At 47.8% G+C, this 15,682-nt stretch overlaps 2 protein-coding genes across 9 annotated transcripts in view; one reads left to right on the top strand and one right to left on the bottom strand.

Moving 5' to 3' along the window:
- The window catches only part of FN1 (fibronectin 1), a 52,977-nt gene extending 39,187 nt beyond the window's left edge, over nt 1–13,790 (top strand). For 2 of the 7 annotated variants that reach the window (XM_030230656.2, XM_030230650.2), the window contains 14 exons: nt 921–1,190; nt 2,967–3,154; nt 4,212–4,299; nt 4,457–4,633; nt 4,859–4,948; nt 5,149–5,328; nt 5,850–5,939; nt 6,717–7,171; nt 8,287–8,425; nt 9,292–9,456; nt 10,500–10,625; nt 11,166–11,272; nt 11,739–11,849; nt 12,161–13,042. In XM_030230656.2, the coding sequence (XP_030086516.1) occupies nt 921–1,190; nt 2,967–3,154; nt 4,212–4,299; nt 4,457–4,633; nt 4,859–4,948; nt 5,149–5,328; nt 5,850–5,939; nt 6,717–7,171; nt 8,287–8,425; nt 9,292–9,456; nt 10,500–10,625; nt 11,166–11,272; nt 11,739–11,849; nt 12,161–12,235 (2,261 nt within the window). In that variant the 3' untranslated portion in view covers nt 12,236–13,042. Of the gene's footprint in view, nt 1–920; nt 1,191–2,966; nt 3,155–4,211; nt 4,300–4,456; nt 4,634–4,858; nt 4,949–5,148; nt 5,329–5,849; nt 5,940–6,716; nt 7,172–8,286; nt 8,426–9,291; nt 9,457–10,499; nt 10,626–11,165; nt 11,273–11,738; nt 11,850–12,160; nt 13,043–13,083 lie in introns of those variants that run through there. The other 5 variants (XM_030230657.2, XM_030230655.2, XM_030230653.2 and 2 more) reach the window with 4 other exon arrangements.
- Nucleotides 1–15,682, bottom strand: part of UBE2F (ubiquitin conjugating enzyme E2 F (putative)) — a 337,630-nt gene that overhangs the window by 275,042 nt on the left and 46,906 nt on the right. The window lies entirely within an intron of this gene.

Raw genomic sequence — 15,682 nt, 5'->3', positions numbered from 1 at the left:
TGCCAACTAGAAAATGCAGAAAAATGAGGACTAATGCAACATGGCAAATGAAAAAGATGAAACTTTCTAGAAAATCATGGTTTTGATCCAATATAAGAATCACATGCTAGATCCTCCCATTTTGTGTAGCAGATGGATGTATTTCTGTGATAACCACTCCAGACTTCTGAGGAGCAAGGCTCACTTCCCCTGCTCTGAGCTCCCACCTTGCCAGGAAATCCTGTGATTGGTTTAATTGGGAGGTGTGCATATCACCCAGTTGCACCTGTGGACATTCCCTGTGCACTCAATACAAAGCTGAAAAGTTTGTTTCTAACTGATTCTACAATATAATATGCTGAGTAATTTTGCTTTCTTGATGAGTATGTTAATTGGATATTAATTTATGAAAGAAAATAGTGGGATGGATTCTCCTTGGACTGGCACTTAGCACAGCGGCTCACAGTAGTGAACAGCAAGTGCAGCATGAACCCAAACTTACAGAGCCAGGTGGGTTCTCTGGCTGCCTTTGGCACCACCAACCATTTACATGGAAGAAATGGGTCTTAGCATTCCCATTTCTTTTTTTCTCTTGTCCCCTTTTAAGGTAGCTTAATGCTACTGGGCTTGTGTGAAAGGGGTTTTGGTGCCAAGGGGACTCAAAAATAGGTGAGGATTGGTGTCCTGGCTGCTTTGAAGGTGGTAATGCAGGTCCTTTTGGTCTCAGCAAAGCCAAGATTGCTTTCCTGCTGCTTGGCGCCTGCAAACTCAGGCTTAGGGATGTAAGCATGTGTGCAAGGTGCAGCACAGAGGAGAATCCAGTGCCCCCCTTGCCACAGCAGACTGAAAACTGCTTTGCATGTAATCAAAATGCTTTATATTTTCCTCACCCACAACCTGCTTTTTATCACTTAACCTCTTCCCGTTAATTTGCCTAACAGACATTGACCGCCCTAAAGGACTAACATTCACTGAGGTGGATGTTGATTCCATCAAAATTGCTTGGGAAAGCCCTCAGGGGCAAGTCACCAGGTACAGGGTGACCTACTCAAGCCCTGAGGATGGAATCCATGAGCTATTGCCGGCCCCAGGGGGCGAAGAAGACACTGCTGAGCTGCATGGCCTCAGGCCAGGTTCTGAGTACACTATCAATATCGTTGCCATTTACGATGACATGGAGAGCCTGCCCCTCACTGGGACCCAGTCCACAGGTACAGCTCCCACCACCCCCAGCAGGCCATGGCAGCAGTGGGTTCTGCCCCGAGGGGTAAAGTGTGCTTCTGTGCAACTGGTGCTCCAAGTGGGGCAGTTCAGGGGATGGGATTGCTCCTGAGGGATGGCTTAGCTGGGGCCAGAGAGCTGCCTGGAGCAGAGTCAGCCTGCATACACATCAGGGAAGGCAGGCAAGAGAGCAGGATTGCAGGATCTCCTCCTGAGTGAAAGGAGGGAGGGGTGTCCAGTGGTGTCCTGTCCCTGGTCATGGAGCTTGATCCATGGTGAGCGTTCTCACAACGTTCTTGTCTTGCCTTTAAGGTATGGGGCACCTCAAACACAGGTAGTGACCAACAGGAGAGATGAGGGCAGCTTTCATGCCCCAGGGACCTTGCTGTTGGAGCCAAAGATCAGCAGGAAGGGCTGGCAGATTGCTGAACCCTCAGGTCTCACAGAGCCTGCAGATCCCTCACTGGCACTGCCCTCGGGACCACAGCCCACTGCATGCCCACACCCTGCACCTCATCATCTCCACAGGAGAGTCCCTTCTGTGCCAGGCTGATCCAGATGCAATTCCATGCATTGAAAATTCCTTGATGAGAAAGGAAAATTACCGCAAGGAATTAGCTTAATGTTGCTTCCAGCAATATGGAATCCATTGCAAGCTTCCAGCGCTACCAGATGTGACTTTATTACAAAGACAGATAGCACCTGTGTAATAAGGTCTTATTCCCATTCATTTGTGGCTGAAAAGTTGGCACTTTAATTCCAGGGGTGGAATAAATTCAGTGGGTCCTAGTGTTCAGATCTGCTTTGCTAAACTGAGGCAAAGTGATGTAATGATGGAACAGCTGGCTGACTACCTGCCAGAAATGCAAATATAATACTTTTTCAAACCCACCCTCTGTGGTTTACCTTTTGAGGGCTGTTCAAAAGTGGATTTGAAATAATTCTAGACTTTCCATTGACTCTCATGGGCTTTAGATTGAGCTCTGAGCTAAGCCAGAAGGAATAATTATCCTGTATTTCCACTTTGTAAAACTAAAAAGCATTGATAGCAATGTGCCATAGTGGGCACTATGCTAAGGTGTATCTTTGCTCTGTTTACAGCCCCAGGCTTACCAACAGTAAGGCAAGAGAATATTTCAATGGACATTCCTTTTTTGGGAAAGAATTTGTGTGCCAGGATAGTGGATGTGTTAGCTCCTGAACAGGCCCTTGTGTGATGAGCCTTATGGCCACCACAGCTCTGCTTTTCCATTGCCTTGCTCGCTGTGTAAGTGGCTGTAAAATGCTTCCCCTCTCCATTTTGCAGTATTTTTATATCTTCTCTGCAATTCCTGAGCCTGCTTCCTACTTACTTCTGTAAATCATCCATGGTATTTTGGAAATGAACAGACTGGGGCAAGTGGAGCAGGACTAAACCATGAGCTGTGTGATGAAAAGCAGAGACTGGTAGAATAATTAAAACAGGCTGGCCTGCTAGGGATTTAAGCACCTTCCCAAGCATTTACCTTATATCACAGCAAATGTCATTACTCACTTAACTTGAGGGTTGAAGCATTGATACCTCCTTATTTCTGCTGAAAAGTGTTTCTGTAGATTTGAGGATCTCCTCCTGAACAACAGGTCCCCTTCCCAGGGTGTTTTATGCCTGGGTTTGCACAAGGCACTCCACTTTGCTGGCCTAAACCTGTCTCATGTTCAGGAGAGAATGCTGTCCTATCCAACTGTCTTTTTTTAAAGTAACCATGTGCCTGTCTGGATTTTTGCAGCAATTCCACCTCCAACCAACCTGAAGTTTACTCAGGTGACTCCCACCAGTCTCACCATCAACTGGAATGCTCCCAACGTTCGCCTCACTGGCTACAGAGTCAGAGTGAACCCCAAAGAAAAGACTGGTCCTATGAAAGAAATCAACCTTTCTCCAGACAGCACATCTGCAGTCGTGTCTGGCTTGATGGTAACTTTTTTCTTTGTGTTGTGGGAAGGAATTTTGGGAGAAATTTCAGATTCCTGTGTCAGGAGCTTCAGTTGGAGTAGATCATTACAGCTTCTAAGGGTCTGGCTCTGAAGCTCATGGCAAGTCAGCCTGCAGCTACTCAGCACTGTAGTTTTTTTAAAAGGCAAGTGATTGGCCTGCTGAGGCTGCATTCTACCCCCTTCCTCATCTAGCACAGGGAGACTGGATGCCTAATCAAATGTAAATTACCAGGTTCACAATCAAAAGTAACCCAGCAAAATGCTTTTACTCATCTTTCACAAAAGAGGTCAGATAAAGTGATCTGATGCAGAGATTTCAAGCTGTGATATGGGAGCTCTGGCAGTCTATTGCCTATTTTTAAGACATCTGCAAAATATACCTTAAAAATACAAGTCTTTTGTGACTTAGGCTTAAATTTGCTATATAGCCATCTTCTCCCCTGGAAGCATTTCAGGAGTTCCTGAACTGGAGAAGGCTGAAAATAACTGCTTTTATGGTTCCTGCAATCTTAAAAAGCTACTGATCTGTTTTTAAGGAGTTTTATGAATACTTTTCAAAAATGAGCCTTAAAAAACATACTAATCTAAGTGGACCCATGGTCTGATGCAGCCAAGGACAAAACCCCCCATGCTGTTACATTCACAGTTATCTTTTATTCACATTATTTTATTCTTTATCATAGCAAATGGCATCCATTAACCCTGGGGAAAAATAGGAGGGAAATTAGAGTTTCTCTGAAGAATCAGCTTTAAAGCACAGATTCTAAAATGAGGGGTGATAAATAAGCTTCTTCTAGAATTTCTTCTGCTCCTGAGTGTGCACATGTGCAGTGTGTCAGGGTCTATGCCTACTCTTTTATTCCAGCTGGAAATAATTAGAATTATCCCATCAGTCCTTCCCCAATTTATTTTAAGGTTTCATATTTCAGTAAGTGGTGGCTGTGAAAGATGGCTCCACCAAACCCTGACTGAGGGCAGGAATATTTCTCCCCGTGCTGGGTCCTTCTCTTAACATGGTACAACTCTGTCCATTCTAGGTAGCAACCAAGTATGAAGTGAGTGTGTATGCCCTGAAGGACTCCCTGACCAGCAGACCAGCCCAGGGGGTGGTCACCACCCTTGAAAGTAAGTGGTGACCCTCCCCAGATGATCACTTGGGGCTGTGTGGGTGCAGAGGCCAGGAGCCTGCTCTGTGTCCAGAGTGGGGCTCTGTCCAAAGCTCCATCCCTGGTGAGATTGCCAGTCCCCCCTGTACTGACCTCACCCTGTCCCTTGTGTGCAGATGTGAGTCCCCCTCGCAGGCCCCGGGTGACAGATGTCACCGAGACCACCATCACCATTACCTGGAGGACCAAGACTGAGACCATCACTGGCTTCCTGGTGGAAGCTGTCCCTGCAGGTGGCCAGAACCCCATTCAGAGGACCATCAGCCCTGAGCTCAGGAGTTACACCATCACTGGTAAGTGAGGGCTTCTGCAGCTCCAGGGTCATACCAGAAAGTACACTGGGTTCTTGTTTTGGGATTGAATATCCTTGATGAAAAATACTACAGGAGCAAAAGGTTGCAAAAAATATCTGAGGCATCAAGACTAGGCTCCAAGAAGAGGTTATTGAAAGACCTTCTTTGGCCATCTTAGGTGGCTTCCTTTCCTTAGCTAACATTTATGTTTCAACTTGATTTTAGGCTTGCAGCCTGGCACTGACTACAAGATCTACCTGTACACTCTGAACGAGAATGCACGCAGCTCCCCGGTGGTACTGGATGCCTCCACTGGTAATGATCCTGTCTGACCTTTTTGCTCATCTTTAACACACAGTAATCACATCTGGCCAGTTAGGAGTTGTCTGTATCTGATCACATTTAATATTCCCTGGCAGTAGCTTTGAGAAGAGTGTCAAGCAGCTGTAGCTCAGGTGAACAATATGTTGGGTTTTTCTGTATTTGACTTGTTAAACCCTTTTGTTTCCACCCAGCTATCGATGCTCCTTCTAACCTGCGCTTCCTCACAACCACGAGCAACTCCCTGCTGGCCACCTGGCAGCCTCCCCGAGCCAAGATCACGGGCTACATCATCAGATATGAGAAACCTGGCTCACCTGTCAAGGAGGTGCTGCCTCGGCCCCGGCCTGGCACCACCGAGGCTACCATTACTGGTAACTCTGCTCTGCCTGGGAGCTCTTCACCTCAAACCCTTGAATTTTGAGAGAGAGGGAGGGGGAAGGCCTAATTATGGAATGTGATTATAATTGATGATTAGCTAATAGGTAGAAAATTGTGTTCCTTCATTGTAGTTTCCAGTACTAGAGAAGCACACCTGTCCTACAAACACATTGCACTTCACTGATCAGAGCAACCACATTTGAACAGCCTGGTGTTTGTTTCCACTGTCACCACAACTGTCCTTCCAAAAAAGCCCATAATTCTGGCACCCTCCAGTCACATGTGCTAAATATCCCTTATATTTGAGCCCATGATCTCAGCTGACGTGGTCAGACTGCAGACTTGCTCTGAGGAACAGGAGGCTGAACTCTGCACTGTCCTGAAAACCTGGGGTGTGAAAGGCACATTCCTGATACTGTAACCATACCTACCTCTCATTCTGCCTTAGTTCTTACACATAATCATAAGAGAAAAGCAACTCATAAGTCTAAAATTGTTCTTCCTCCCTCCCTAGGTTTGGAACCTGGCACTGAATACATCATCTACATCATTGCTGTGAAGAACAGTCAGAAGAGTGAACCACTGGTTGGCAGGAAAAGGACAGGTAAAACAAAGCTCTGGATTGTTGTGTGCCAACAGGAGAGAGCTTTCACAGTGTGAAAGACATTGAAGGACACTTGTGGAGGACTGAAATAATGTTTTTTAAAATATCCCATTCACACACACCTTTTCTTTGAGTCAAATAGGCTTTGTAAGGAGGTTTTCCTTTCTAAGGATGCAGGAGGTACACTTCCAAATTTATATTAATAACACTTACCTGTGTTTGAACACTAGCAACAGAACAGTGTGCTTGATGCTGGATTGTTGCTTGGGTACCTAATGGATAATTAAATCAGGGTTAACATGACTAACACTTGATGGTGTCAAATGCAGAATCCATTCAATTTGTTGCTTGTTGCATTCCTCTTTATTTTGCAACTTTCACAGTACAAGCCTGACCTATAGCAAGCAAAATCCCAGCTGGACATCCAAATGTGATCAAGCAGCAAGTTTCTTCCTGCTCACCAGTGATTCCTCTTAAAATGATAACCTGCAACTCTCTCTTGTAATTGTTCCTTCTCAAGTTTGAGCAGTGGTGGTGGCTTCTTTGGGTTGCAGTGTTCAAAGGTGTCACTGAGCTGTATGAAAATTTCACACCAACACACTTCTTATGCCTATGTGTGAAAGATGCAGAGAGAAAAATTATCTTTACAGTCAGTGCAAGGTCATAAAAAGTGTGTTGCACCTTGGGGCAATTGTTAATACTTGATGCTTGGGGTGGTGTAATTACAGCTGTTTGATTTGTTGCTTTGCTTGATGACCTCTAACCTTTCTTTGCCAGATGAGCTCCCCACGCTGATCAGCAGACCACACCCCAACCAGCCTGACATCCTGGACGTGCCTTCCATTGACGAGGGGACCCCTTACCTCACCAACAACAGGTATGACAATGGCAACGGTATCCAACTTCCAGGCTCCTCTGGGCACCCTCAGACTGTGGGACACCAGGGGCAGCAAGTCTTCTTCGAGGAGCACGGCTACCGGCGGCCCGGGCCCACCACAGCCACTCCCCTCAGGCCAGGCTCCAGGCAGGTGCTGCCCAGCGTGGATGAGGCCATCGAGGTGCCAGGCTACCAAGTGCCCATCGTGGTGGAGCCCTCGTACCCGCACGGGCCCCGGCGCAACGACAGCCAGGAGGCTCTGTCCCACACCACCATCTCCTGGAGGCCCCTGCTGGAGAGCTCTGAGTACATCATCTCCTGCCAGCCTGTCAGCCAGGATGAGGACACTCTGCAGGTAACAGGATGTCTCAGCATGGGGGTGGTGTAGCCTCAGCTGGGGCTCTCAGTGTCTTTGCTGTGCTAAGGGATGTTGGAACCCAAAAAATTCCTCTGGCTGCCCTGGAGGACTCGAGACCCTGTCAGGGGGCTCAGAGACCTTGGCACAGAGCCCTGTGCCTTTGATCTTGACCCATGAAAAAAAATTACCAACCTTATATGAGGATTTACAAGCCATGAAAGTTTAAGTAGAATGATAGTGAATTTATCACAGGGTGAAAAATAGATTTTTTGGGGTTTTTAGAATGGGGGTTCAGGAGGCAAGATGGAAGAATCTGGGCTTGTCCAGCCTTTCTCGTTCTTCTTGTCCTCCATCTTCTGCTTTAATGGTGGCACTTCTGGATTGTTTAAAGTAGAAGCTCACTGTCTAACATAGGTGATAGGTATTGGGAAGTTATGGTAAATAAAGTACATGTAGTTTTTAGTATAAAAAGCTAACACCACCCCAAGGGTGGCCAGTGTGCCTCTGACTGACCTGCCAGACTGACCTCAGTGGGTTGGAGAATGAGAACAGAGGAATTCTTTCTCAAGGTTGTTTATTGTAGTTTCTTATCTATAAAATTCTGACTCCTCCTTCGACCGCCAGATGGGAAAAAAGGCTTGTACATATCTGAGTCACTCTGACCAGCAGAGATTCTGAGAGAGAGAGTGGCAGGAATTAGCCTAATTAGTCTGTTTAACATGTAGCTGAGAACAGGGTGGGTGAAATCCTCCTCATCTCCTTTATGGAAAAGGCTACAGGGTAAAACTGCAAAACCAGAAACCTGGAAATGCTGTCAGCAGTGATGTTTCACCAGGGAAGGGGGCAGCAAGCTGAGGGGGAGTTTCAGAGATTGAGGTGCTGCTTCTCCAAGCTACTTGGTTTCCTTGAAATGACAAAATTAACCCCTTGTGATCCATAGTCCAGAGTAGCCAAGTCTAACTTGGTGTTGTCTGAAGTTCTCAGAGTATCTAAGGGGAGTTACATCATGGTACAGAGCAAGGGGTCATCCTAAACACCCTGTCTATCCTATGAGAGAGGTAATAAAGGGTGTTACCACCTTTCTGGTGACTTGGCATTGTCTCTTGTTGCAGTTCAGGGTTCCTGGCACTTCCTCTAGTGCCACTCTCAAGGGTCTCACAAGAGGGGCCACCTACAACATCATAGTGGAAGCCCTGAAGGACCACCGGAGACAGAAGGTGCTGGAGGAGGTGGTCACAGTTGGCAATACTGGTAAGGAACAGCCTTAGGGAGCCTGGCTGGACCTGTGCAGCCCCTGCCTCATTCCCCTCACTCAGGATCATCTACCTGGTGCCCAAGCTTGACAAAAGTTCAGAAAGGAAACTTCTGATAAGGACAGTTCATAGCAGGACACTGGGACAAGTGATTTGTGAGGTCCTCTGGTTTTTGATAACTGACACACACTGGTGGTGGGATGAGAGCTGTCCTGAGCTGCTGTGCAAGCACAGAGAGTTTGTTTGAGGCTGCAGACACACCCCAAGGCAGATCTGGTATTTGCTGTGCTTAAAGGAAGTCTTGTATCTGTCATGGACTGGACCATGAGCTCCTGACCCTGATCATCACACCCAGAACTGGTGGTTGTAATGCACCCACCAGCCAAGGCACACACCTAAGGTGACCAATCACTCTGCCCAGCAACAGGGTCTGCTCTCCTTCTCCCATCCCCTGCCATGACACAGAACCTGCAGCACCCCAAGAAGGTGCACATGCAGCTACCAACCCCCTGCTGTTCCTTAGCATCTTACAGCACATTTTCTCCTAAAAACAGGCAAGAGTCAGGTTGTTGCTCACCAGCAGCAAATGCAGAAACTCACACTTGCTTGAAAATTGGCAAATCAAAATGAAAATAGCCTTCATGTCAGATTTTTTTATCATTCAACTGTTCTGACACATGCAAATGGAAAATAAATCTCAGGGAGCTGGGCTGCTGACAACCATCAAGTAAATGCCCATGGGGTAACTCCATTACTGCCAGGATATTACAAGAAGAAAAACGTGTGTGTTCACTGAAAATCAGTCTGTCTGTCAGCAGCTCCCATTGCTGTGTGTGATGCCTGTTTCTCCTCTTTCTGTTGCAGTGTCTGAAGGATTAAACCAGCCAGCTGAGGACACCTGCTTTGATACTTACACTGGCTCCTTCTATTCCATTGGCGAGGAATGGGAGCGCTTATCTGAAACTGGCTTTAAGCTCTGGTGCCAGTGTTTAGGCTTTGGCAGTGGCCATTTCAGATGTGACTCTTCTAGTGAGTAGCTTGCTCTTAACCATCCCTATCCCCACTCTCCCCCAGCAGCAATGCCATGTTTGACAGACTCAGCCTGATCCAAACATGATGCAAATGAAGGCAGGGTCTGAAATCCTTAGACCAAAGCATTGTTTTGCATCATGGGAAGTGATGGAAAACTTTGGTTACCTCTGAGCTTTGCAGCTAATCTAGAATTGCCATCAGCACCAATCAGTATGGTATTGATAAGAGACTTTTTTTACCTTGCCAGACATGTGGAGGTAATATGGGAAAGTGTGGATTTCAGTGGGTATTACAATAAATCTGGTTTGCATTGCAGGCAGCCTTTGCAAAGCAGCTTGCAAAACCAGTTTTCTAATTTTTCTAACACTTCTGCCCAGGGCATTAAGTTTTATTCTATGCAGAACTGTGTGGTTTACATGGGGAAAAAAAATCCAACTTGACACAAGAGAATGGAACAAAAGTCTGTGATTGAGCAGTTTAACACAATGCATACCCAGCTAATTGAAATTAGGCTTTTAAATTGAGGAATAAGCTCAGCAGAGAGAGTATTTCTGCAATTTGCATAGATTCAGAGGAGTCTATGTAAAGACACTTAATTTTACAGGAAAAGATGCTTATTTTACAGGATTAATATTTATATTTCATTATTTGATACACATGGCTTACCCCTGGTGTCTTGTGAGATTGTGGTAAATTTTATGCTGGGTATTTGCACAAAAAAGAGCATTTAAATATTTTTCTCTCCTTTCCTGCCCCACACCTATTAAATTCCTCTTCATTTCTTTTCATCTCCTGTGAACCAAACCTCCTCTCCCCACTCTTTGTCACATCCTACTTTTTTCCCAAGAGCCTCTACACATTTTCCAGAGCTGAAACAGCCTTCAGCAGTTAAAAACTGCAGGAGATGAACCCATTTCCTCCTTGGGACTTAGATGAGCTGAGAAGATTCTTTCTCCTGCCTTTCCTGAGACAATGCCAAGCTCTTTTCCTCCTGCTGTATGTGGGATAACTCCTGATTCTTGTTCCCCTGCCTTCTCCAGAGTGGTGCCACGACAATGGAGTTAACTACAAGATTGGGGAGAAGTGGGACAGGCAAGGGGAGAATGGCCAGATGATGAGCTGCACCTGCCTTGGGAATGGAAAAGGAGAATTCAAGTGTGAACCTCGTAAGTGTCTTAGTCTGAGCTCTCCTGCAGCAAGTCTCAGCATCTCAGCTCTCTCCTGCCAGGGGAACAAGCAGATTCTCTGTGTGTCTGGTGACAGCTTCAGGCTGTTCTCACAAGAGATGAAGGCATAAATCTCACATTCCTGAGCTTGAAAAGAAAACCTTTTGTTAGCTCAGGTCACAGCACACTGAGCACCTGTGTGCCTCTGGCCCTGGAGCTGCACACCAGGGACATGTCACTGTCTCAGAGGGGTGGATTGCTCCAGCTGGGCTGTCCTGCAGGGCCTGCTGCCTCAGGCTCCTCTGGCTTCACACTGTGACTCAAACTGCATTGCTCATGTCAGGAGAATGCCCCCCTGCTGTAGGTTAAAGTGTCTGGAGAGCTGTGAACATGTCTGATGTCCCTGCCAGCCAGGGAGGCTCTGCTTAGACAAGGGGAGCACAATTCCCCAGGGGTTCCCCTGCTGCTCTCCAGGCTGCTTTGGGACTGCCTAAAGCCAAGCCCAGGCCCTGCAGCTGAGCTCTGCCTGTGCCTCCACAGATGAGACCACGTGCTATGACGATGGCAAGATGTACCACGTTGGGGAGCAGTGGCAGAAGGAGTACTTTGGGGCCATCTGCTCCTGCACTTGCTATGGAGGACAGCAGGTAAGCAGGAGGGAGGTGTTGTGTTGGACACAGGGGAGGCTGTGCTGGGCTGCACTTAGCAGACTCCTGGGTTTCAGGTTGTGAAAGGGCCCAAATAAAGAGAAAAGTAATTAGGAGAGCTGCAGTACTTGCATTGGTGCCTGTCTGGTGTAAGACAGGAGCAGCCTCATTGGTGCTGGTGGCTCTTGCCTCATGTATGAATGATGATGTAGTTTGGATATCAGGAAGGAATTCTTCCCTGTGAGGGTGCTGAGGCCCTGGCACAGGGTGCCCAGAGAAGGTGTGGGTACCCCTGAATCCCTGGAAATGTCTGAGGCCAGGTTGAATGGGGCTTGGAGCAGCCTGGGATGGTGGAAGATGTCCCTGCTCACAGCAGGGGAGTGGGATGGGATGAGCTTTAGGCGCTGGGTTCTGTGAGCCCTGGCAGCTCCTTGGCCAGGCACTGACAGCTCTGTTTGTCCCCCAGGGCTGGCGCTGTGACAACTGCCGCAGGCCCAGCGTGGAGGTGGCCCCCGAAGGCTCTGCTGGCCACACCTACACCCAGTTCACACAGAGGTACCACCAGGCCACCAACACTGTGAGTACAGCTTTCCTTCTCTGCCCCGTGAGTGTGGCACAGGCGGCGGGGTCGCTGCAGGGCTGGAGCAGCTGCGGGTTGGTGCTCCCCCAGTAGTGCATGGCAGCCCCCAGGACACACACACCTGCTTGAGCTCACCCCCACACACACAGTCCCAGCAGGGCCTCGATGCATGCTGTGAGGCAGTAGTGCATGGAGTGGTTTCCAGCTGTGTGCTTGGTGCTGGGAAACAGCCCCAGGCAGCTCCCAGCACAAAGCACAGCCAGGACAGAGCTCTAACTGATTTGATTTCCTTCCTTCCCTCCTGACAGAACGTCAACTGCCCCATTGAGTGTTTCATGCCCCTAGATGTACAGGCAGACACACAACAGCCACGGGGAAAGTAACATCCAGCGAGACTGCTTGCGGCCATGGCAACAGACAAACCAAAGTGTAAACCCCTCTGTGCCACGATTACCATCCAAACTGGAGTGATGCTAGCACAAGTGCATCCAGTGAGAATGGCCCCCTGCTCTGGAGCCATTTTCCCAGCTTAAGCTCAACTCACAGCTTCTCCAAGCGCCACTCTTGGAGTGTTTCAGACTTTTCTCATGATTGATAGTGATTGTCTTGGTTTTGCTCAAAGGGTTCAATTCCAGTCAATATTTTCAAATTTAAAGAGGGCAAGGAAAAAAAAAAAAAAACAAGGGGGAGGAGGAGGAGAGGTTGTGAATCACAAATTTGGTGGGGGAATCAAAATACTGATGGGGAGGGAGGGTGTAGAAATTCAAGGTTCCCGTGCTATGCAAGAACATTTGAGTACAGCAATACTGAGGTTTAGGGATAGGAAAGTCCACCAAACACTTCTGCTTTCACATAAGCGTGCAGCCAGCAATAAGATAGGAACAGCAAATCCAATCACTGTGATATTTAAAATATGCACAGTCCTAATTCTTTCTTGATGATCCTAGTATTTTTCTAGCTGTATCTTTATATCTCATACTGTTATTTATCAGTTTTGTTCCCCTGACCTTCAAGTGTTTTTATATGGGAATAAAATGTATGGAAGACACTTAGTATGCAGTTGACAAAAGAGGAATTTGGTGTAATTATGATCAGTGATTATTTTTATACTGTAAGTGCCAAAGCTTTACTACTGTGGAAGAGGAAAAAAAAAAAACCAACTCTTTTAATAAAAAGATTTACAAACCAGACATATAGTTTAAGTGATTCTCTTTGCTGCCATGGAATTTAGGATGAAGATGATTATTCTCAGCTGGATTATTCTGAGGTGGATAACTCTGAGCGGGATGATTCAGAGCTGGAGTAACACGAGATGGAACAAACATCCCCAAGAAGAGTGAAGTAAACCTGGAGAGAATATTGGTAGAGCAGTTTGTTAATGAAAGGCTTCCAGCTGCACCCCTGCCCCCCTAGAGCACAGACAGTGGTAGGTATGGCATGGGCAGGAGGCACAGGCTTGCTTTGGGGCATCAGGGGAAGGGAGGGAAAGGCAAACAGCCCCTGCTTTGCACATGAGCTGAGCTAGAGCTGGCTCCAGAGCTAGAATTCAATAAGCTTTCAGTGGCTGAGATGCCAGAATTAGGGTCCAAACCTGTGAATTTCAATGTTTCCAAAGCTTCAAAACCCAGCAGGAGACAGGCACCAGCTGGGTCTAAGCCTGGGTGTTAAAGGCACAGGCCCCTTTCTTGTCTCCTGTCCTTCTACCTCATGGTGGGGAGGGAGGTAAACAATGCTCCTTGCAACCCTTTGGATGAGAGTGAACCAAGCCAGCAGTGAAGTCCCTTTGCTTGCTCTGCCAGGACCTGTGCAGCCTTTGCAAAGGCAGAACAGGCCAGGTCCTGTCAGGATTGCTGAGCCCCCTCCCCTGGGCTGCACACGCACTGTACTGCTCCAGTCCCTGGCATTCTCTGCACCCAATAAAGCATCACATGAAAACTCCATCTGGCTTCTTGACATGTGGCAGCTGCCAGCAGGGATTGCTCCCTCCAGAGCACCCCAGACCTCTGCAGGGTGGGGATGGCTGCAGCAGCAGTCAGTTCTACCCCACCAGTGCTCCAAAGCCAAGCATGTCCCTAAAAGCCCCTGAGAACTGAAACTGGCCTAGACAGACACAGAGAAGTCATTTCCCATTAAACCAGACTGGTTTTCCCAAGTGAGGGCTACAGATTTTGGACCAGAGAACAACTCTGCAATGATCCTCTCATTTTGTCACCAAATAATTCACCAGCACACTGAAGAGGAGTCAGAGCCCACCTCCTCTCCTCTGCCACATTTCTTGTACCAGCAGCAACCACCTCCCCTGCCCACAGGGAGCATTTCAAGATAAAATCATTTTAACAGCACTTTTCCCCAAGCTCCCTGTAGAGGTTTGGCTGTGCCTTAAAGCACACAGTGCTCAGAGCCATGCAGAATTTAAGCCCTTGGCAGTTCTTTTCCAGAACAGGAGGCACATCTGCACAGGGCTTGTCTGCTCAGCTTTGGGTAGAGCCCAGGAACAACCAAAGTCAGGGCTCTGTACTCCAGGGAAAAGTGCCTTAGTGGCTGAAGAAGAAAATAAAACCCCTCTGTTACTGCCTGCCAAGGCCCAGGATGATTTCTCCCTGCTCTCTGTTCACACCCACATTTTGGGAGCTGTTGTCCTGCCAGCACAGGACCTGCCAGGGGCAAGGTGCCCCAGGTGACAGTGCCAATCCCAGCCTGGCAGCAGCTGCTCCTCAGGACACACCAGCTGAAGGGACATTCCCTACATTCCCTTCCTTCTGGGAAATGACACCAAGCAGAGCTCAGTAAGCATCCAAGGCAGAAGCAGATCAGGAGGCCTCAGGAGGGACACCTTGATACCCCCACAGCTTCAGGCAAAGCCTCCTTCAGGGGGGATGTGCCAGGCTGGTTGAACTTGTCACTGTAGCCCCAGGGACAAGCCATCCCCAGAGACATTCCTGTGAAGTCACCTCACACCTGGAACTAAACCAGAGATTTTTATCAACCTTTATCCACTCAAGTGAGGCAGGATCGTCAAGAGCTCTTGTTTGGGACATCAAACAATCCAACTTCCCCCTCTGACAACTCCTGCCTGTCCTTTAACCTTACCACAGGCACAGCAGGAGGCAAACCCATCCCTCTGCAGGTGCTGAGCTGATGTGTACAAGTCAGGCAGCTCCTACAGAGGTATCAGCTGAGGCAGACATTCCCTATCTCCTGCAGATCTCACCTGGAAGATCAGTACCCATTCACTGCCTTCAGTAAAACAAACACTGCCCCAAGGCCAGCAAAGAAAGGATCAGGGGAATCCACAGAACAGGAGCTGCCAGGTTCTCACTGCCAGCCTCTGTTTTAGCCAATGCTGCAGAAGATGCAGGTAAAGAATGCACAGAGGGATCCCCTGGAGAGCCTCACAGTGCCAGCTGCAGCCACAACAGCAGGACACAGAAGACATGTAAGGAACATTCTGGACTCTCCTCTGTGGAAGAGTCCCCCAGACCCCAACTTTGAAAGTAAAACCCCAAGCAATGACAACTTACTGGAAGCAACAGCACAGAAAACAGTCAGAGGCCAGGGTTGGGGTTAGCACAGCAAAGGGGCCAGCCAGGAAGAAATGGACATTTTTTATTTTGGATTGCAGTTTTAATCCGTGCCAAAATAGTAGAATGCTCTCTACCCTGTCCTGTCTCATCCAGGGACTTGGAAATAATCCACTGTAGAGATCAGAAATGACAAAATGATCCACTGCAGAGATCAGAAAAGAGAGGAGTGTGCTCCCTTTCAGGCTGGAGCAAGGGCAGAGGGAATAACAGTGTTAGAGGAAAACCAGTGTGTGGATTATGGTACCC

The sequence above is a fragment of the Serinus canaria genome (genome assembly GCF_022539315.1).
Source record: "Serinus canaria isolate serCan28SL12 chromosome 7 unlocalized genomic scaffold, serCan2020 HiC_scaffold_29, whole genome shotgun sequence".
Lineage (NCBI taxonomy): Eukaryota > Metazoa > Chordata > Aves > Passeriformes > Fringillidae > Serinus > Serinus canaria.
This window is presented reverse-complemented; position numbering and strand designations above follow the sequence as displayed.